We start from the raw sequence: 22,255 nt of genomic DNA, 5'->3' as shown, positions 1-22,255 counted from the left end.
TTTTTTTCTTTGTTTTTAAATGCTTTTAATCATGTGACGCACGTTGAGTTACCTTGTGTAAGAGATACGCTATATAAATACATTTGCTTGGCTTTGCTTTGGTGATATCGTACACATGCATAAACGAGAATAGAAAACAGGATTTCTCCTCCAAATCATACCTAAATAATACACATTAAAAAAATGCATTTTCGTAACGAACCTTTTTCATCCGACGAACCAATCAAGCTGAGGCATCCGTTCCCAGTTTGACCAATAATCGCTCTCCACGAGTTGCAGTTCCCCGAGCAACCAATTGGCCCGTGACAGTGGACCGGAAACGTCAGGCAAGTCCCTCTCATTGGCCAATCAGGAGCGGGCGGGGGCGGTCTCTGCCTGTCTCCAATATTCCCACGTGATAGGCGACACTAGTTCCCAGCCAGGCGACCGAGCCGACGTGAGTATACACAAATGTGACAAATGCCAACAAATGCCATTATCTCCTTACCCGCACGCAACACTTTTCGTCGTTTTAAGCGTTGCTTTGTTGCCGCTGTACTCGCGTGGCCAAAATGTAAAAGAAACTGACGCTGTGGGCATTGTGTCGAGTAAGACGCTAAAGTTAGCTTCACCAGGCTGGCCCGCTAATGCTAGCATGCTACTTTAGCTGGCTAGCTAGCTGCTCATGTTTGACTTGTGGACGGTTTCGAACTTTACGTCCACTCGAGTTGAGATGAATAATTAAACGTTTGTCGGGCTGATGGAAAAGTGTCTGTTTCGTAAGCAGCCTAGGCGAAGTGAGCGGCTATCCGTGTCAGTTCCGGGGCGGCTGGTTTTATTTTATTTATTTATTGATTGATTGATTGTTTTAATTGTTACTTATGGTTCCGGATCACTCAAGTGCTTTTTGAAGCGGTTGCGTCATCTTCCACTGAGCTACCTCTTTAAGATAAGATGAGGTCAACTACGATAAGTAATGATTCTTCGATGGGGGAAATGGAAAGTAAGTCACCATGTTGTTGGACATCTACATTCTTAATGTTCGTTATTATAATCAAATAATGTTTATACTTATCAACCGAAAAGTAGCCTTTTGCCCTTTTTTCATGAAATTCTAAAATGACTGGTTGGAACTGACACAAGAAATGTTATATACAGGCACATCTCAGTAAATTCGAATAGTGACAAATGCTTAATTTAGTTGAAATGCACGACACAGACTCAGTGAAATATTTTAGTTAAATATAAATGCGGCACGTTGGTTAGCACATCCGCCGCACACTTCTGAGCACCCAGGTTCAAATCCAGCCTCGCCTCTGTGGCGTTTGCATGCTCTCCCTGGCCTGCGTGGTTTTTCTCCGGGTACTCCGCTTTCCTCCCACATGCAAGAACATGCATGGTACGTTAATGGGAAACCCTAAATTGCCTGTAGGCGTGACAGTGACTGCGAATGAGCGATTGTTTATGTGCCCTGCGATTGGCTGGCGACCAGTTCGGGGTTTACCCCGCCTTTCGCCCAGAGTCAGCTGGGATAGGGTCCAGCACGCCCGCGACCCGCTTGAGGATAAGCGGTATGGGGGAAAAAAATGAATAAATGCAAAAGTAGAATTTTGAAGAAATGAATTTGCCACCTGACAATTGTTTTCCCAAGTGTTTAATGAATCTATTTAATGTATGAGTACAGGAAGTCCTCGTGTTATGACGTTCTCGACCTACGACGTTTCGACTTTACGACGCCCGTGCCTCGTCCGCCATTTTGTCCCAGCACCATAGTGTTTCTGCTTAACTAGTTCATAGTGCTTGTCTGTGTTTGTGCGCCGGGAGTATCTTTGCCTTTTTTTGCCCTCCTTTTTTCACACTCTCAGCAGTAATGGTAAGTACAGCATCGCATTTATTTATTTTAATGTATTTTATTTTGTTTATACGAAGTGTTAACCTTTCCCGCTACGGTCACCTGTCCGTGGTCGGGAGACGCCTTCTCCACTGCCGAGGTTGTCCTCCTTGGCGTTAAATCCCTTCTCTCGTTGCACAGCTGAGCTGGGTGGCGGCAACAATAAAGGCACGACGCACCGATGTGCTGCTTTAATGGCTTTATTAGCTCCTCTGCACATTCGACGTCAACGGGTCCTCCGCAAAGCGCTGCTCTTCCCCGGTCGCCGTCACTACACTTGCTACTGTACACAATCGCACCTGCGCGCACTCCTTCCTCCTTCACAGTCACGTCTCACTCACACGCCCACGCACACTGAGCTTGCCGTCACAATCACGTGGGACAATACCCGTAACGGAAGTATTTCGACATAAATTTCAACTTTAACGGTGAAATCCGACTTGCGCGGAAATTCAGGTTACGTCGCCAGCGTAGGAACGGATCTCGTTCGTAAATCGAGGACTTCCTGTACTGAAATAAATGAACGTTTTACCATATTCAGATTTATTGAGAATTACCTGTAGTTATTAAATGTCATCATATCACTTACATGTTGAACTAAATTAAGTAATATGCCGTGGAACCTCGGTTGAGAAACTTAATTTGTTCCAAGACTGAAAATGCGAGCCAAAGCATTCTTTCCCATTGCAATGATTGTAATTTGAATTAATCTGTTCCAACCCCAGAAGCTAATTATTTTTACATTGTTTGTATCGACATTTAAGGATAAGTACAGTGCAATATTGAAAAAGGCGAAAGTTTTGTTTACAAGAAAATCACTGCAATGTCTTGACCTTGTCGCGTATTAGATTCTAGCACCAAATATTTTATTTTTAGTTTTTATATATTTTTGTATTTATTTTTACCTAACCACTCAACATGGGCTTCGCTTTATTGCCACAGTATTCTTAACTATACTAGTACGCATTGTAGAGTTGGCCTCATCAAACAGCTATTATTACTACTACTACTTTAAAAAAAAAATTTTTTTATAAAGGATTGTAATAGCCTTGTCGCTAGCATTTTCTCTTTCTCTAATGCACCGAAAAAAGCCCAACTAGTTCATGCCAAGACTCTTGGTGAATGCGAAGTCTGTGTGAACCCAGACAATATCCATCCATTTTCTGTACCGCATATCCTCACTAGGGTCGCGAGCGTGCCGGAGCCTATCCCAGCTAACTCTGGGCGAGAGGTGAGGTACACACACACACCTATGGGCAATTTAGAGTCTTCAATTAACCTGGCATGCATGTTTTTGGGATGTGGGAGGAAACCGGAGCGCCCGGAGAAAACCCACGCAGGCACGGGGAGAGCATGCAAACTCCACACAGGCGGGGCCAGGATTTGAACCCCGACCCTCAGAACTGTGAGGCGGATGTGCTAACCGGTCATCCGCCGTGCCTCCACCAGACAATATTTGTCTGAAAATATTGTTTGTGTTGAAGATTGAATTTGCCACTTGCCGTTCGAGGAAGTGAGCGGGTGTTAACGATGAGAATCTGTGAGCTGGTTGCTAGGAGACCAGAGGCCAATCCATTTGTTTGGATCCAGTCTGTCTGGTTGGTCCGGTTCGACCTGGTGAGCGTGCACGCTGATGCCGGGACACTTGCATATAAGAAGAAGAAGAATCACCTTTTATTGTCATGAACATGCATGCATGCACACAAAATTGGTTCTCTGCATTTTACCCATCACAGTGAACACATACACGTTAGTGGAACACACTGGAGCAGGGGGCGGCTGAAGCGCCCGGGGAGCATTTCGGGGTATCAGTGTCTTGCTCAAGGACACCGCAGCCGTGAGTCGGGGATGTTGGCCGATGGTCCGGTCGGGGTCTTGAACCTAGGTCCCCAACGGTGGCAGGCGATGATCTTAACCATTGGGCCACGGCTGTGTGTAAAAAAATAAATAAATAAATAAATACATTTTGGGGCTGCAAACTTATGATTATTTTAATAATCGATTCGTCTGACGATTGTTTGTTGATTACTTGATGAATCAGATTTAAAAGAAACCGTTTGGAATTTCCATCCCTTTATTAAAAAAACAGGCGATTATGACAAATTGACTACATCAAATGAAGAAACAAAAATTTATGATTCACTTCCTGCTTTTGTCTGTTGGAAAATCTGCAAAGGTTTCAATCATTGTTTGCAAGTGAAAGCAGAGGATTGCAAATGTATTATTTTGATGAGAAACAAGGATACTCAGTTTGCTTTATTATTCTAATATAATTATGAATAATTAGTGTTTCATTGTTCTAATAAATATAATAGGGATGCCCAATAACTATCGGACCGATATTGTTAGCTTTTGAGAGTAAAAGGGCTTTCTATTGTAGGACAAATTTAATATCAAACACAGTTGTGTAGAATATACATAGGTAGGGGGTCCCCACTCCAGCGTTCCATCAGTTTGGGTGTCCTTGGCCTTGACATTGTTAGAGACCCCTCATATAAACCATAAAGCTATTTTATCGGTATCGGTTTGGAGAAGTAGTTTTCGGTTATCGTAATGGTGGGGGAAAAGCTCTTTACTCTCGAGAGGCTGAAATTTCGAGGATTTGGACAGTTTTAATTAACCAATGTCTCTAAACGATTAATCGATGATCAAAAATCTTTATTGATTAATTTGATGATCGATTAGTTAAGCGTTGCACCACTCGTCAAAATGTTTATTCATGCACTTTAATTTGCACCAAACGTTAATAGTTATTCATTTATTTGGAGTGAAATAGTTTTTTCTTCACATCTGGAATGTATAGTCATACCCATTTATTTGCTACTTGTCAATACTGTTTAGTGCGAATGAAGTTTTAACTTGTCATGAAAAGAAGGTAGCGGCCCGTTCACTTCAACTTATCAACCAATCAGAGAAGACCAAAGTTTCTTACGACTGGGCCACGCCCACGCAAGGTTTTTATGAAACACACATTCATGATTAAATGAGCGTTCGTGTGTGCCAGATGGCCGCCATGCTAAGCTAACAGCCACATTCCACTTGTCAATCCCGCTAAGCTCATTAGCCAATTAGCGTCTGCGGGCTAACAAGCTAATCAGAGGTGGCGGCGGCACAGGCAGCTTTTTATTGACAAAAATGTGACGGTCATGTGACATTTTGCTTGTTTGGGTTCAGTCCAAGCATGCATCACTACGCGTGCGTGTCACAAGGGCCAACCCACCTGTCTTTTTGTTGTTTTCTGAATGTGTGTCCGTGTATTATTTTCCATGTGTCTAGGCGTGTGTTTATGTCTGTTTCTGTGTGTGCGTATGTCTCTGTTTGTGTTGTTTTCTCTCTCTCTGTGTGTGTGTGTGTGTGTGTGTGTGTGTGTGTGAGAGAGAGATGATGATGATGATGATGTCAGGAGGGTGACTGGGGCTGAGACTTGTGTATCCCCTCTGTGCTTCCCGGTTACCATGGTGCCCATCCATTGCCGCGGTAACATGAAACACGCGATTCTGCGTGCGTGTCGACAACAAAGCCCGCAATCTCATTCCGTGTGCGGTTGCGTGCATCTCATGCGCAGACGATGGATCGGTGGGTGTGGTTGTGCATTGTCATGGCGACGGGTGTCCTCTGCTTGAGCCTGGTGCAGCCGTGCCAGGCCCACGATGCGGACGTGGAAGACGACCTGGACGTGGACATGGTGGGCTCGTACGAGGATCTGGAGGACGACCATGCCGCCCCGCCGCCCGTCCCCAAAGTAAGCCGGCCGGTCGGCCGCTTGTTGACGACGTGTGTCGGCTCTGTGTAATGATGTTGCCGTTTTGGCGCCGGCGCAGGTGACCTACAAGGCCCCGGAGCCAATGGGAGAACACTTCTTTGCCGAGTCTTTCGACCGCGGAACCCTTGACAGGTGAGCAGCGACTATGCAGGAAAGGTGATTTTATTATGAAATTGTGGACCTTGATCGTAAGGCCCGACCGATGAATCGCTCAAAATTAACGTATTTTCCGCACTATAAGGCGCACTTAAAGCCTTTAATTTTCAAAAAAATCTATGGCGCGCCTTCCTCCACCCGTTCCAACCTGCTTGGACCTGTTTCTTCACTTCCTGACCACACTCACCATTGCTCTGGAGGGTTGACCCCAAGTATTTCAAGTCCTCCACCCTTGCTATCTCTTCCCCCTGTAGCCTTACTCTTCCCCCACCACCCCTCTCATTCATGCACATATATTCTGTCTTACTTCGGCTAATCTTCATTCCTCTCCTTTCCAGTGCACGCCTCCATCTTTCTAACTGTTCCGCCAGCTGCTCCCTGCTTTCACTGCAGATCACAATGTCATCTGCAAACATCACGGTCCACGGGCATTCCGGTCTAACCTCATCTGTCAGCCTATCCATCGCCACTGCAAACAGGAAGGGGCTCAGACCCTGATGCAGTCCCACCTCCACCTTAAATTCGTCTCTCACACCTACAGCACACCTCGCTGCTGTTCTGCTGCCCACGTACATGTCCTGTATTCTTCTCACATACTTCTCTGCCACTCCAGACTTCCGCATGCAGTATCACAGTTCCTCTCTGGGTACTCTGTCTTAGGCTTTCTCTAGATCTACAAAGACACAATGTTGCTCCTTCTGACCTTCTCTGTACTTTTCCATCAACATCCTCAAGGCAAATAATGCATCTGTGGTCCTCTTTCTAGGCATGAAAGGGTTAGGGTTACTGTTGCTCGCAAATACTCACTTCTGTCCTGAGTCTAGCCTCCACGACTCTTTCCCATAACTTCATTGTGTGGCTCATCCACTTTATTCCTCTATTGTTGCCACAGCAATGGCAACAGCAAAATTCACGGTCACTTACAGTGAATCTTCGTTGCATTTTTTTTTTTTTTGTGTGAAATTCATATTTTGTTGGTTTTATTCTTTGAACACAGTAATTTTGTGTGCAACTGATGCGTGGTTCATTTTGTGCATGGCCTGATTGACTGATAATCTACACAGACAATAAAATATATACCTGTTTTGAATTAGGAATAAACAGTTTTATTTTTCAAATTAGGGAGGGTTCTGTGCACTCGTTATGAAACTTGCGGGGTTCCGTCCCTCCAACAAGGTTAAGAACCACTGCACTAGAGGTATATTACCAGATCACAAAACACAATGAATAAAATATAGCTGATTCCATAATACTTAATGTCCTATTTGAAATGCTTTATCTTAATTGTATTCCCAGGGACTTTCATTACAAACAAGAAAACCAGAGAAAGTGTTATGATATCAGCTCTTAAGTTCAACTCTTATGAGCTATTTCATCGTCATGGTTATATTTGTCCAAACAGATGTGCCTTTAGTTTTACCGGCCTTGAAAATGAACAAAAATCTGAAGAAACAAAGTTGGTCAAAACATTTTTTCATGACTGTACATGAGGGGGCGGCACGGTGGCCGACTGGTTAGAGCGTCAGCCTCACAGTTCTGAGGACCCGGGTTCAATCCCCGGCCCCGACTGTGTGGAGTTTGCGTGTTCTCCCCGTGCCTGCGTGGGTTTTCTCCGGGCACTCCGGTTTCCTCCCACATCCCAAAAACATGCATTAATTGGAGACTCTAAATTGCCCGTAGGCACGACTGTGAGTGCGAATGGTTGTCTGTTTGTATGTGCCCTGCGATTGGCTGGCAACCAGTTCAGGGTGTATCCCGCCTCCTGCCCGATGACAGCTGGGATAGGCTCCAGGCACGCCCGCGACCCTAGTGAGGATACACGGCTCAGAAAATGGATGGATGTACATGAGGGACACGGTCACAGCTTCTCAGTAAGCTGCAGTAATAAGTCTTTCTTCGCAGAGGAATATTGTTCTGTTGTCTGTCGACGTGTAGTTCAAATATGGGTCGCTGACACCGTGACACAGTTGCTACTCATTAGCATGGCATGGCATGGCATTTTTTGCATTGTGCGTTACCCTGAACCCCTTAACAATTGACCAACAGTACCTCGCCGTCAAACAGGAAGTGGATTTCCTCGAACATATTTGAATCAAACACCTGTTGTGAATTTGAAAACATCGGACAGTTGGACACGTACATTCAAAGGTTTGGAGGAGGTCAAATTAAGTTGACCTCTAAAGGTCATAGTGCACATCTGACGGGCTGTCAATCATCTTTCAGCTGGGTGCTGTCCAGCGCCAAGAAGGAGGACACTGACGAGGACATCGCAAAGTATGATGGTGGGTGTGCCACAAACAATGTATGATGGTGGTGGTGGTGGTGGTGGTGGTGGTGGTGATGATGATGATGATGATGATGATGATGATGATGATGTTGACCAGGCAAGTGGGAGGTGGAGGAGATGAAGGACAGCAAGCTTCCTGGTGACAAAGGTCTGGTCCTCAAGTCTCGAGCCAAACATCACGCCATTTCTGCTCCGCTGCTGCGGCCATTCACATTTGGCACCGCGCCGCTCATTGTTCAGTACGAGAAAAGACACACACGAGCGCGCACACACACACACACACACACACACACACACGGTCTAAACACGCTTGAGCTCAACCGTGATTGTGCTTTTCGTGTGTTGCCAGGTACGAGGTGAACTTCCAGGCTGGCATAGACTGTGGCGGAGCTTACGTCAAGTTGCTCACTCAGACGCCTGAACTGGACCTGGTCAGTTTCATCACGCCTTTACATACGACACTGCCATGAAAAAGTATTGGCCCCCTTCTCAAATTCTTATATTTTTGCATAGTTTCCCCACTTTGTTTAAGGTCATCAAACATATCGATATCAGACAAATATAACTCAAGTGAACTTAAAATGCTGTTTTTAAATGGAGGTTTCATTCATTAAGGGGAAAAAAAAACTATTAAAAGTTACCTGGTCCTGTGTGGAAAAAGTAACTTAACTGGTTGGCCATCCTGAGCAGCAGCAACTGAAATCAAGCGTTTTTTAGAACTGGCAATGAGTTTTTCCACATCTCTGTTGAGATATTTTGGCCCCTTGTTCCCTTGTACAATTGTTTGAATTCAGCCTAAATGGAGGGTTTGAGGGTTAGCATGAACGACCTTTTTGAGGTCATGCCACTGCATTTCAATCGGGTTCTAGGTCACTCCAAAACCTTCATTGTTTTTTAAGCCATTAAGAAGTTGACTTGCTTGTGTGTTTTGGCTCGTTATCCTGCTGCAGAACCCAAGTGCGCTTCAGCTTGAGGTCACAAATTAATGGCTGAACATTCTTATCCGGGATTTTCTGTTAAAGAGCAGATTTCATGGTTACATCAAAGGAAGTTGTCCAAGTCCTGAAGGAGCAAAGCAGCCCAAGACCACTACCACCACCATGTTTGACTGTTAGTATGATGTTCTTTTTCTGAAATGCTGTAGTCCATTTACACCAGGTGTAACGAGACACACACACCTTCCAAAAAGCTCAACTTTCATCTCTTCAGTCCATATAATAGTCTCCCAAAAGTCTTGGGAATCATTCAGATGAGCTTTTGTTACTTTTGGTCGGCAGTGATTTTGGCCTTGGAGCTCTGCCATTGATGCCATTTTTGCCCAGTCTCTTCCTCGTTGTTGTGTCATGAACTCTGACCTTAACTGAGGCGAAGGAGGCCTGCAGTTCTACAATTTGTCCTGAGTTCCTTTGTGGACCCCTGTATGAGTCATTGCTCTTCTCTCGGGGTAATTCTTGTAGGCCGGCCACTGCTGGGAAGGTTCACCACTCTTCCATTTTTTTTGTCTATGTGAGGATAATGGCTCTCCCTATGCTTCGCTGGAATCCTAAAGCTTTAGAAATGGCTTTTGTAACCTTTTCCAGACTGATGTCAATTACTTTATTTCTCAACTGTTCTGGAATTTCTTTAGATTGTCATTTTGTCACAGCTTTTTTAGGTCTTTTGTCTGACTTGATTCTGTCAGACAGGTTCTGTTTGTGATTTCTTGATTGAACAGATCTGGAGGTGAGCAGTGAAAATTTACCAAACATTGTGATTTAGCTAATAATTAGGTAATTACTTTTTCACACATTGACAGGTAACTATGAAGTTTTTTTTCCTTAGTAAATGAAATCATTTAAAAACCGCATTTGAAGTTCACTTGGGTCATATTTGTCTATATACAAAAATCTAAGAATTTGAGAAGGAGCCCTATACTTTTTCACAGCACTGTAAATTATTATCAGAATCAGAATCAGAATCATCTTTATTTGCCAAGTATGTCCAAAACACACAAGGAATTTGTCTCCGGTAGTTGGAGCCGCTCTAGTACAACAAACAGTCAATTTACAGAACACTTTGGGGACATAAAGACATTGACAAAAAACAATTGTGCAAAAACACACATTGCACCAAACACTATACGTTAAATCTTAGACACACACACGCCATTTCAGGTTTAGGGGGCCACAGATCCTCAGTCTTCAATTTAATTTTTCCAAAATGATCTTAATTACCTGGGGAAATAACGGATAATTTTAAGTTGTAATTTTTAAAAATATATTTACATTATTTTTGAAATTCTTTTATTAAATTATTTTATATTGTGTAGTTTTTCATTTTCAAATTTGTATGCTATTGTTATTTTAGTGTTTGCTATTGTTGTATATTATATAATTTTAAATTCTACGTTTTTGTAATTGCAATTCTAATTGTTTTTGCACAGGAAGAATCCAAACAAGTGGAACCACTAATAATTTGGGTTTTACATTAAAAATAGTTAAAGCAATTGTTATTGTAAAAATTAAAAACAAAAGTACAAATACTGTGATAGGCAATTGAAACCATTTTGAAAAGCTTACAAATTTGTAGTTTGTTTCATCAAAATGAATGCAAAATAATAAAATATTTGGAGGCAGTGTATATCAAAAATAGTAATTATTTTTGCAAAATGTCTTAAAAAAAATAAAAAAACACTGATATAAGCCTTCTCCTAATGGTGCTTTTTAGTGGATATTTAGATCCTAAATGTTATCAAAGTGGCCTTCGTCTTAAAAATGTCTTTCTTAAACCTGCAGATATCCTGTTCTGTATGTTACACATTTGTTCCATATTACTCTATACAGTATGTGACTTACTATAGGACACCGCATACTGTGCTGTCTCACAATATTAGCTTCATGTAACAGTCCCACATTTCATTAAAAAAATAAGAGCACACATACTGTGAGCTGTGTTTGTGTGTGTCTTAACTGTGTGTGTCTGTGCAGGACGAGTTTGTGGACAAGACTGCGTACACGATCATGTTTGGACCGGACAAATGCGGCGAGGACTACAAGCTGCACTTCATCTTCAGGCACAAGAATCCCAAGATGGGCACATACGAGGAGAAGCACGCCAAGAAGCCAGACGCTGACCTGCGCACGTACTTCACCGACAAGAAGACTCACCTCTACACGCTGGGTCAGATGCCCGCACGCCCACACAGGCGCACAAACATGTGCATGACTCACTCGTGTGCTCCCCCCAGTGGTGAACCCCGACAACACGTTTGAGATGCTGGTGGACCAAACCGTGGTGAACAGCGGCAGCCTGCTAACGGACGTGAGCCCCCCGGTCAACCCCCCCGCGGAGATCGAGGACCCCGACGACCGGAAGCCCGAAGACTGGGATGAGAGGCCCAAGATCCAGGACCCGGACGCCACCAAACCCGAAGACTGGTCAGTAAAACGTACAGGGCTCCCTGTCTGGTTACCCTGGTGACCGATGATGATGTCACAGCCTCTCTAAATTAGATGTGCTTGCTTACATAAGAAACAATATTGAAGTCTTTAAAACGCCGCAAAATCATCCAACACATTTGCAGTAGGAAAGCATATCCTTCATTTGCAACTCTTTGACAGTTTTAGTGGTGACTTCCAACTGCTTCTGATATAGCGCCACCCTGTCAGTGTGGCGTAACACTGCAATTGCAGTTCAAAATGACACCCAAGTTGGGCAGCGAACTTGTTTTCATGATGTTAAAGGTTGTCGAGCCAGAGGGTTCATGGGGTCATTAACCCCCAAAGGGGGATATATGGTAGAAGGAACTAACGAGCCAATAGCGAGAGAGAGAACATTTTGTGAGGCCAGGTCAGCTGGACCTCGCTGAACAAGAACATGTTTAATCAGTGAGCTAGAGAATCAGAATCTCTCATTATTTTGATTGCCCACCATTTCCAAGAATGGAACCGGGTTCCGAGAAAGGCTGCTGACCGTGTATAATTGGGCTCTGTGTCAGTAAAAATATCAGATCGTCACCTCCGGTCGTTCGTCTGAGTCTTACGGAGCATCTGTTTACACACGGCTGTACCACTGTAATTGCAGGGACGAGGACGCTCCCGCTCAGGTTCCCGACGAGGACGCGGTCAAACCAGACGGCTGGCTGGACGACGAGCCCGAGTACGTGGGAGACCCTGACGCCGTCAAGCCCGAGGACTGGTGTGTTACCATGGCGACCGGCCAGCTTTAGCAACACCTCCGCCGCCGCCGTGTCTCCATGTGTCGCCTATGGGTGTGTCGATCAGGGACGAGGACATGGATGGCGAGTGGGAGGCGCCTCAGATCCCCAACCCGGCCTGCGAGGTGGCGTCCGGCTGCGGCCAGTGGAAGCGGCCCATGGTCGACAACCCCGAATACAAGGGCAAGTGGAAGGCGCCAATGATCGACAACCCCAACTACCAGGTGACGTGCGATCGGCCACAGTTGAGGAGTTTCAGCTCGACAAGAGTAGTGCTTTAACACCATCTTGTGGTAACTTGTTCCAAAGGAACTACGTTGATGTGAATTGGGCAGCGTCATTTCATAAAGTACTGTTTTGGTGGCGTCTTGGTGCCAAGTAACTATGTTGGAATTGAGGCACTTCAGTTAAAGAAGTCATGTTTTGCCGCTCTCTTGTAGCATCTGGGTGCTAAGGAACCATATTGATGTGAGTTGCGCAGCTTCAATTAGACAAAAGTATTGCTTTGATGCAGCTTAGTGTCAAGTAACTACGTTGAAGTGAGTTGGAGAGCTTTGGTTGGACAAAAATACTGCTTTTCTTCCATCCTGTGGCACCTTGGTTTCAGTGAACGCTGTTCGAGTTGAGGAGTTTCATTAGACAAAAGTAGTACTTTGCCGCCATCCTGTGTCATCTTTGTAATGAGAAACTGTAAGGAGGAGCGTCTTTTAGAAAAATTACTGTTTTGTCAGCGTTTTGGGTCTTTTTGGTGCCTACAATGTTGAAATGAGTTGAGGAGTTTTGGACAGACTAATGTCGTGCTCGAGAAACTATGTTGGAGTTGAGGAGCCTAAGTAACACTAAAGTCGTGCTTTGCCATCAGCCTGTAACATCTCAGTGCCAGGGATCTATGTTGGCATGAAGTGAGGAGCTTCATTTAGACAGAAGTACTGTTTTGCTGTCATCTTGTGGCATCTTGGGTCCAAGGACCTACGTTGGAGTTGATGATAATTAAGATAGACCAAAGTAGTGCAGTGCTCCCATCCTATGGCATCTTGGTGCCAATGAACTAAGTTGAAGTTAAGGAGCTTCATTTAGACAAAAATAGTGCTTCGTAAGTTGTTGCATGAAAAAATATATATATATAAAAGTTAAATACAACTGAAGGCCACCGAGAAATCCCTGTGTAGTGATTGTGGAGTCAGGAATGAGTGACCGATTGCGAAGGCAGATGTTACATCCAGAATCAGTCATAATTCCCGACTCCCAAATCACTGCAAGGAGATTTTCAGTGGACCTTTTTGGAATTATGAAAGAGCACGATATAAAAATACCTGTACGGGTGAATGATCGGGTGCCGTCGTGACCAGGTTGTGTGGGCATCTGTGGCAGGGCGTGTGGAAGCCCCGTAAGATCGCCAACCCGGAGTTCTTTGAGGACCTACACCCGTTCCGGATGAGCGCCTTCAGCGCTGTGGGCCTGGAGCTGTGGTCCATGACGTCCGACATCTTCTTCGACAACTTCCTTGTCACCAACGACCGCAACGTGGCCGAGCGCTGGGCCAACGACGGCTGGGGCCTCAAGAAGGCGGCCGAGGGCGCCGCAGAGGTACAGAACAGGCCACCTTTTTTCCAAAATACTTTATGGTGGAATATTTACACACCTTTTTTCTCAAATGGATGTCATTTTGGGAAATATTTAACTTATGCAGAAGACATTTGGGTTTCAGATCAAACAATATGAGGCAAAAGTTCAGAATTCCATCTTATTTCATGGTATTTATATCTAGATGTGTTAAACAACTCGGGACAGAGCACCTTTTGTTCGAAGCCACCCTCTTTTCAAGTGAGCAAATGTATTGGAACATGTGACTAGTTGCTCAGGTGTTACCTTTTAGATTGGTTCCTTAAACATTAAATAGTGCTCGTTTTTGTTTCACCTTGGAAAACTGCATTTGCTCTAAAGCAAACATGAAGACCAGAGAGCCGTCTATGGGAGAAAAGCCAATCATTTTAAAGCTGAGAGAAGAGGGAAAATCCATCAGAGCTATTGCACAAACATTGGGCATAGCCAATACCCAAAACACACTGCCGACACAACAAAGGACTTCATCAGGGGGGGAAAAGTGAAACGTCTTAGACTGGCCAAGTCAGTCAACGGACCTTAACCCAGAAGAGCATGCATTTTACCTCCTGAAGAGGAGACGAAAGGGAGAAACCCCTAGAAACAAACACTAACTGAAACGGGCTACAGTGAAGGCCGAGAAAAGCATTTCAAATGAAGAATGCAACTGTCTGAAGTCAATTGGTCGCAGGCTTGTTATGGTTATTGCAAGTAAGGGTTATGCCACCAAATATTAAATGTTATTCACTTTAAGGTAATTTGTCCTTTCCAATACTTTTGCTCACTTGAAAAGTGCGGGGCTTCAAACAAAAGGTGCTCTGTCCTGAGTTGTTTAACACATCAGAATCAGAATCCTCTTTATTTGCCAAGTATGTCCCAAAAAAAACACAAGGAATTTGTCTCCGGTCGTCGGAGCCGCTCTAGTACGACAACAGACGGTCAGTTGACAGAGAACGCTTTGGAGACAGAAAGACATTGACGAAAAAACAGTCACTGAGCAGTAAAGGTTAGATGTAAATGCCACGAAATAAAAGCTGGCATTCTAAACTTTTGTCTCGTATTAAATTTTTGATCTGAAAACCAAATGTCTTCAGCATATAACAAAACATAGGAATTGACCTTGCCGTTCAATACTTTTGGAGGGGGCTGTATATTTTCCAAAGATGTTTTTTAAAGGCCTTTTTCCTGAGAGATGCAATTATTTTGTCGAGACTTTTTTTCTGCAATATGACTTTCTCAAATTACTTTTTCCTGAAATGTACATTTCCTGAAATACAGTACCTCTCTCAAGATATCGAGGTTCATTTATTGTGGATTTAGTGCAGGGCAGATGTTTATTTTTTTTTTTATTGATCAGTGTAGTGCAGTTACTCACCTGCACATCTGTGGTACAGTTAGCATACCAGTTTGATATAAAACAATTATATACAATATACAAGTAAGTAGGGGTTCGCTGCTCCAGGTTTCCATCAGTTTGGGGGTCCTTGTGCCTGGAAACCATTGAAGACTCCTGATATAAACCATCAAAAAACGTTATCGTGATCGGCTTGGAGAAGCAACAAGTTACGGGTATCGTACATCCCTATAACTCATTCTTCGCTACTTAGCAGCTTTCGTCTATTGCGGAGGTTTTCTGGAAGGTAAACGAGGGATTACCGTAATACTCCTTTACAGAAAATGTACACATTTTTGGGGAAATACACTTGTAACTTAAGTTTTCTGAGTTACAAGCTGTCACTTGGTCAATGTTTTTTTCTTTTTTCCTTTGTGTTGCGAGCCAAGATTTAAGATGGCAGTTGGTGGCAGAGAACGCCACCACATCCGCGCAGCATCCCATAACTTTCAACTATCTATGAAAATATACAGCCCTTTCTTGGGAAAATCTCCAACTTTTTTCCCTGAAACTGTCAGCCTTCCAAGTGACTTGCCGTCCCCTTAAATTTCAACTCGAGTACAACGACCGTTTTGTGTGCAGCCGGGCCTGGCCGCTCAGATGATGACCGCGGCAGAGGAGCGGCCTTGGCTTTGGGTCGTCTACGTGCTGACCGTGGCCTTGCCGCTCGTCCTCGTCCTCGTCTTCTGCTGCACTGGCAAGGTAACGCGCACAAATGCACGGCATGGAAATCGACTTTTGACCTTTTGTCTCCATCACTTTCCAAGAAAATGTAATTTTTCCAAATATTTTTTTTTTTAGAAAATACGACCTTTGGGGAGATATACCACTTTTCTAGTTCATATACAACTTCTTTCTCAATCTGCTTGCGAAAATATGATTTAGGATTTATTTATTTAAACTGTATGCCACGTTTTTACTACTCTTTGGAGATGGAGTGGACCTCGAGTTTTGACCCCAAACGGCAAAGATCCACAGACGATTGATGACAGAGTTTCCACCCAACGATCTGGTGAACGCACAATGGCTTCTCGGCCAGTCGGCTTAATGGCTCGCCCCCTTTTTGCATTCCAAAAGAAGGATGCCATACGTGGTGTGGTGCATGCCTCTAAATTGGACCATAAATAGTTGTTTTCCACACACACACTGGCTGGTGAGTCCCAACTAAGCCTCGTTGCACGTACTGATGAAGCCTGCTTGAATGAGAGGCAAAAGGACAGTCCAGTTGAAATGATCTGGATGAATGCGAATTTTCAGACAATTGTTGCCCTTTATTAGATTTATTTTATTTATTTAGTTTTGGTCCCACGAAGAATTAAGTGCAGATATACTGCCCTTAAATGTTTTGGAGTTGATTCCTCCATAAAAGGGAAAGAAGAAAAACAATTTGGGGGGATTATATAAGTAGGTTTGGGCATCGTTTGGAATTTGAGCGATTCCGGCTCCAAACAATTCTCAATTCAGATTCTTTTAGGTGGCTAGGTCAAAAAGGTTTGCATGGTTTAAATAAAAGGTGTCCAAATAATGAGTATCCATTTTCTTAGCAGCCCGCCACGTAGACTAAAATGAAGGAGAGGAGAGGCTTCCGTCGGGCCACTCTGCCATAAAGCCCCGACTGGTGGAGGGCTGCAGTGATGGTTAACTTTCTAGAACTTTCTTCCATCTCCCGACTGCATCTCTGGAGCTCAGCCACAGTGATCTTTGAATTCTTCTTGACCTCTCTCACCGAGGCTCTGCTCCCCCGATAGCTCAGTTTGGCCGGACGGCCGGCTCTAGGAAGGGTTCCGGTCGTCCCAAACGGATTCCATTTAAGGATTATGGAGGCCACTGTGCTCTTTGGAACCTTAAGTGCAGCAGAATGTTTTTTGTAACCTTGGCCAGATCTGTGCCTTGCCACAATTCAGTCACTGAGCTCTTCAGGCAGTTCCTTTGACCTCATGATTCTCATTTGCTCTGGCATGCACTGTGAGCTGCAAGTTCTTATCTAGACAGGGGTGTGGCTTTCCTCATCAAGTCCAGTCAGTATAATCAAACACAGCTGGACTCAATGAAGGTGTAGAACCATCTCAAGGATGATCAGAAGAAATGGACAGCACCAGAGTTAAATATGTGACTGTCACGGCAAAGGGTCTGAATACTGACGGCTGTGTGATATTTCAGTTTTGTTTTTTTTTCCTTCAAAGAGTGAAACATTTAAGGGGGTCTGAATACTTTCCGTCCCCACTGTATGTGTAAGTTTTAACTTGAATTCCTGTTTGAAGCTTCTAGCCTTTTATTTTGAAGGGTACGCACTCCAGAACTCAGTATTTTGACATGAAAAGTAACTTCACACGGCCCCGGTGATTTATTTATTTTTCAAAATTTTTTTTTTTTTAATGGATGGAACCAAACGCTGTAAAGCCCTGATTCCTTTCCCTACCCACCGATGAGACACAAGGTTAGTGTTTGTGATACTGTGAGACAATTTTGTCCCAATTCATTGTGACGTAAAGTTGCTATGGTGAAGTTTTAGCCCAATGTTAAGCAATTGTTTGTTTTTTTTGTCATCGGTGCTTATGTTGGTTTGAAGACTAAAATAAACGCTAGAAACCAGTGCAAAAATGCAAGCAACCGTTTACCTTGTTAGCTGTCTCAATGTTGGCATAGACTTATTTTATCGTTTCACTCACCCAATTGACTGGAGAGTTGACTTGACTTGACTTCGCTCCGCGCGGTGTAGGCTGCGGCTCGAAGCGCGTCGGACGCTACACATCGGGAAAGCCTCTGACCAACATGATCTTTTTCCAAGTGTTGCGCTGAGGCGACTGATCATTCATTTTAAGATAGTTAAGACAATTTTTTTTTTTCACCGCAGTTGAGCACAAGCACGTCTTCGTACGTGGTGTTCTTCGGTGGTTTACGGCCCTTCTTCTTCGCGGCTGGAGGACTAGGCATCGAAAATGGGAACCGATTTTTTTTTTTTATTTGAGCGGTTCCGGGTGAACCAAACGTTAGTCCCGGTTCCAATTGGTTCTCGATGCCCAACCCTACATATAAGTATGCAACTTTTCTCCAAGGAGGGGGGCTCTGGAAAACATGTCATCATCCTACATTTGCATCTTACGTGCAATGATCTCACAAGTGATGTGCCTCCTCTTGAGAGCTGAACATGATGATGATGATGGTTTCCGTGTAGAAGAAGAGCGAGGCCCCGGCAGCGGCGGAGTACAAGAAAACGGACGAGGCCCAGCCTGACGTGAAGGAGGACGAGGAGGCCGAAGAGGAGGACAAGACTAGCCCAGGTCTCTCAGCCCAGCAAGCAAACTATTGATTTCCCTTTGCAGTTTTTTTTTTTTTTTTTTTTTTTGCTCTTTGCGCTCTTGTGACCCGAGGTGCGTTGGCTTGTTTGCAGACGGCGAGCAACAGCAGCAGGAGGAAGAGGAAAATGAGGAAAGTCCCGCCGACAATGATCAAGCAGGCGGTGATAAGGAGGACGAGGTAGAGGCGGCGTCAGCGGAGGAGGTAAACAACAACAAAAACACTCGTCTTTGTTTTCATTGCCATGATGTTGCCGACCCATGTGCCGCAAAAAATTTTTTTTTTTTCTCCTCCCGTTGCTTGTGCAAAATTAAACTCACAATCCTATTCTTCAACATAAGTCTTGCTTTAGTTTTGTTCCCTTTTATTTCTCCTAACAAACCAACATAGAAACTGATTTTTTTTTTTTTTTTTTAATTATTTTAAACAAAGCATTAACTTCAACTTGAGCAGAACTAATAGAAAAAGAAACTGTTTCCAAATTAAAGATGCTGAATTTTGGGTTTTTGTTTGCTGTAAAATAGAATCATCTAGATTATACATAAAAATAAAATCATGAAATATCCAATTTTCTAATTTAGTGAGATGTACCTGTATATAATGAATAAAATGACTTCTTCTTTTGCCCCAACAACAAAACAACAACAAAGATATAAAATAAATTGCATGCAGTACATTTGAATATTTTACAATACTTTGTCCTTAAATATTTGTTTAACTTTTTTAATTTTTGTTTAAATGTCAAATTCTCATATATTTGTCTTATGATGTACGTTATGTTAATGTGGTTCAAACAGATCTCTGAAAAGGGCTAATATTGAGCCAATTAATTCGATTCCGGTCGATTAATCGTTCGGGCCTTTCAAATAATACAATACTGAAAAGAATAACCTAAAAACATGAATAAAACATGACACATTTACATATTGAAAATAAACTGCCAGTCCTACACTGCGTTCCGAATGATTATGCAAGTGATATCTTTCTCTGATTTCCCTAAATAGTTGATGAAAGTGACAGTCATCATAATTTTCAAGTCATGAACTGTCAGAATATCATTTAAATATTTTTGAACAAACCTTCCAATGACAACCGTATTTTTTGGAAAATCTAAAACTTAAAATGCACTGTTTCAAACTATTACGCACAACAAAGTTCCCAGACATTTTATGGGTTTTAAAGAACTGCAATAGTCATTTATTGACTTTGCAGTATTAGGAGGTCAAATGTACAGAAATCCAAAGCAATTCCAAACAAAAACATCTTAAGTCAAGTTACATTTGGATGACCGTTATTTGATAGCAGCTTCACAATTCTTACATCCATTCTACTTGTGACTTTTTGGAGAGTTTCTGCTTGAATTTCTTTGAACTGTTGACTTGTCGTGCTTGAAGATGACTGAAAGCACAGCTCTTCTCTCGGTAGCACGGAAGAAAGAGGTCAGTCAGAAAGTCTGCATACTTTTCAGAAGCCATATTCTGACGGTTGATGACTTGAAAATCAGGCCGACTGTCATTCGTATCGACTATTTAGGCAAATCAGAGAACAGTATCATTTGCATAATAATTTGAAGCGCAGTGTACGGTGGACCCCGCCACTGGCGGGAGGTAGGGACCGTGAATAGCGAAAATCCACAGATAGTTGGTGCCCCTTATAATTCCACTGAGGAGAAAAAAGAAAAAAAGTCTTTAATTGGTGTGGATGAACGGCATATACGGTGTGTTCCTGCCAAAAAACGTGGGGGAAAATGAGCGAACAGGTGAAGCTGCGAAGCGCAAGTATGCGGGGGCCCACTGTATTTTTTCTTTGAGGCTGAATTTGACACCCCGACGTTGACGTGACTTGTTTCCTTTTGTGTCCGAAGTTGGAGGATGACATTCTGCGGAGATCTCCCAGGAACAGGAAGGTCAGAAAGGACTGATCAATCTCGAGCAACTGCCCCCTCCCCCTCCAGGTCCCCCATGCCCATTTAATACCCCCCTCTCCTCCCACGTGGAAGCGGGCAGAAAAAGAACGAAAGCAAACAGCGCAGATGAGTTCCAGCGCCAACAGGACCGACGTAGACGTAAGGTTTTGTTTTGAAGAGATTATCCAAGTCCACTTGCAACTTCCTGCATCATTCCTTAACACAAAGCCAGAGCAGACTCACACCCGTCGGACGGCCCGCTTGCAGCCTTTGGGCCAATCAGACATCACGGGGATGATGTCACAGAGTTGCTAATGAGCCTGATTTGCATTTAAATGATAAATCCCAACAAGCCTTTGGTGACACCTAATCGAATGGTTTAGCAATTAGCAGCCGTTAATTAGCCTGTTAATGATGCGCTAACAGCTGGCAGCAGACCAGATAATGTGGGTAAACAGTTTCCTAACTGATTAAGTGGACCCTTAAGAGCTGTTTCCATCCGCTCTTGAGCACATATTGGACATGAGAAAAATCTCCACAAACAAAAAAATCCACTGCGTAATTGTACCTTCTGCCATCTAGTGGAAGAGCGTGTAATTGTTCTGCCTGTCACTATACGTCACTGGCATAGATGGGTGAACAAAAAATACATAACCATTTTCAAACCAATGAAGTGAAATTGGATAATTTCAGCATAATTGGGATGAAGTGTCTTTTTGATAGAAGCCATGCTGCTCACGTTGATGACATCACTCCTCGTCACATGACGTCACCGTCTGGACGTGTCCCGACGCCGCTCTCTTCATCTTTAGCCAAACAAGTCTTTCTCAAAACAAATCTGAAGCTTGATGGAAAAGGCTGTGTCTGCTATGATGATTTTTTTTTTTTTTTCCTCCCCTATTTGATCGAATCTTTCGACGTAGCTCTGCACTGAACAGGAAGTGAGTGAGTCGCACATCCTGTTTGGACGCGTCTCTCTGTCCACGTCTTTGTTTTGTCAGCAAATTAGCTTAGCCTTAGCAGTGGTGCTTGAGTCTGCTTCTTCCTTTGATTTTGTGTTAACGCTTTTACTCATTCCCTACTCCTTGTTCACTGCAAAGACATTTTTATATTGTAGACATTTTTAGGGAACTATCTCGGTCCACAACATAAAAATCCCTTTTGTAGTGATTCAGGAGTAGCGATGAGCGACGGCGTTCGGAATCGTTGATCATTCCTGACTCCCGAATCACTACGAAGGGATTTCTGGTGGACTCTTTAGGAACTATCTTGGTTCACTATATAAAAATTACTTTGTTGTGATTGGGGAGTAGGTAGGGAATGAAATGAGTGGAATGAGTCCAACTGCATTCGGAATCATTCACTCATTCCTCACTACGTACACATTTTCATATATGGAACCTAGATAGTTCTGCAAGTCTTCTGGCGTCGGCATTGTCATGGTGATACTGCCTGCTAACACTGTACATCAGATCCACTTGCTAACTGCCTCTTGGTTGCTGTTTTTTTAATTATTATTATTTTGGATTTTTCAGTTTTAGCTTTTTGTGTTGAAACTAAAGTGCTGGCTCTGCCTGTTCCTGCTGCACACATGGTGTGGCGAGTGAGACGCCGCCGGAAAAATGGTCCAACTTTGACTAGAAATACTGTGAGACGCTGATGTGTTTTGATGAATAAAAAGGCCAAATGGAACATTAACAGCTGCTTTTTTTAAATTGTTTTTTTCATGATGATGTTTTGAAGGCAAACCGCTCTATCAGTGCAAACATAAGTCGGAGTGAAGGAT

The 22,255-nt window shown here is 43.4% G+C and overlaps 1 protein-coding gene across 2 annotated transcripts; it reads left to right on the top strand.

Annotated features, from left to right (window-relative positions):
* Nucleotides 1-385: 385 nt before the first annotated feature.
* On the top strand, nt 386-22,167 carry canx (calnexin). 2 transcript variants are annotated; one of them, XM_061685126.1, is made up of 15 exons: nt 386-436; nt 5,436-5,612; nt 5,692-5,765; nt 8,013-8,071; nt 8,174-8,315; nt 8,426-8,507; nt 11,043-11,235; nt 11,303-11,492; nt 12,139-12,252; nt 12,339-12,495; nt 13,643-13,858; nt 15,849-15,968; nt 18,445-18,547; nt 18,658-18,767; nt 20,428-22,167. In XM_061685126.1, the coding sequence occupies exons 2-15, from the start codon at nt 5,439-5,441 to the stop codon at nt 20,482-20,484; spliced, it is 1,791 nt and encodes a 596-aa protein (XP_061541110.1). In that variant the 5' UTR covers nt 386-436; nt 5,436-5,438; the 3' UTR covers nt 20,485-22,167. The 2 variants fall into 2 exon arrangements, with proteins under 2 accessions (XP_061541110.1, XP_061541109.1); XM_061685125.1 differs by having other exon boundaries at nt 18,442-18,547.
* Nucleotides 22,168-22,255: the final 88 nt, after the last annotated feature.

This window comes from Phycodurus eques, chromosome 9, assembly GCF_024500275.1.
Source record: "Phycodurus eques isolate BA_2022a chromosome 9, UOR_Pequ_1.1, whole genome shotgun sequence".
Taxonomy (NCBI): Eukaryota; Metazoa; Chordata; class Actinopteri; order Syngnathiformes; family Syngnathidae; genus Phycodurus; species Phycodurus eques.
Note: the sequence above shows the minus strand (reverse complement) of the source record. Positions and strands in the feature narration are given on the sequence as shown.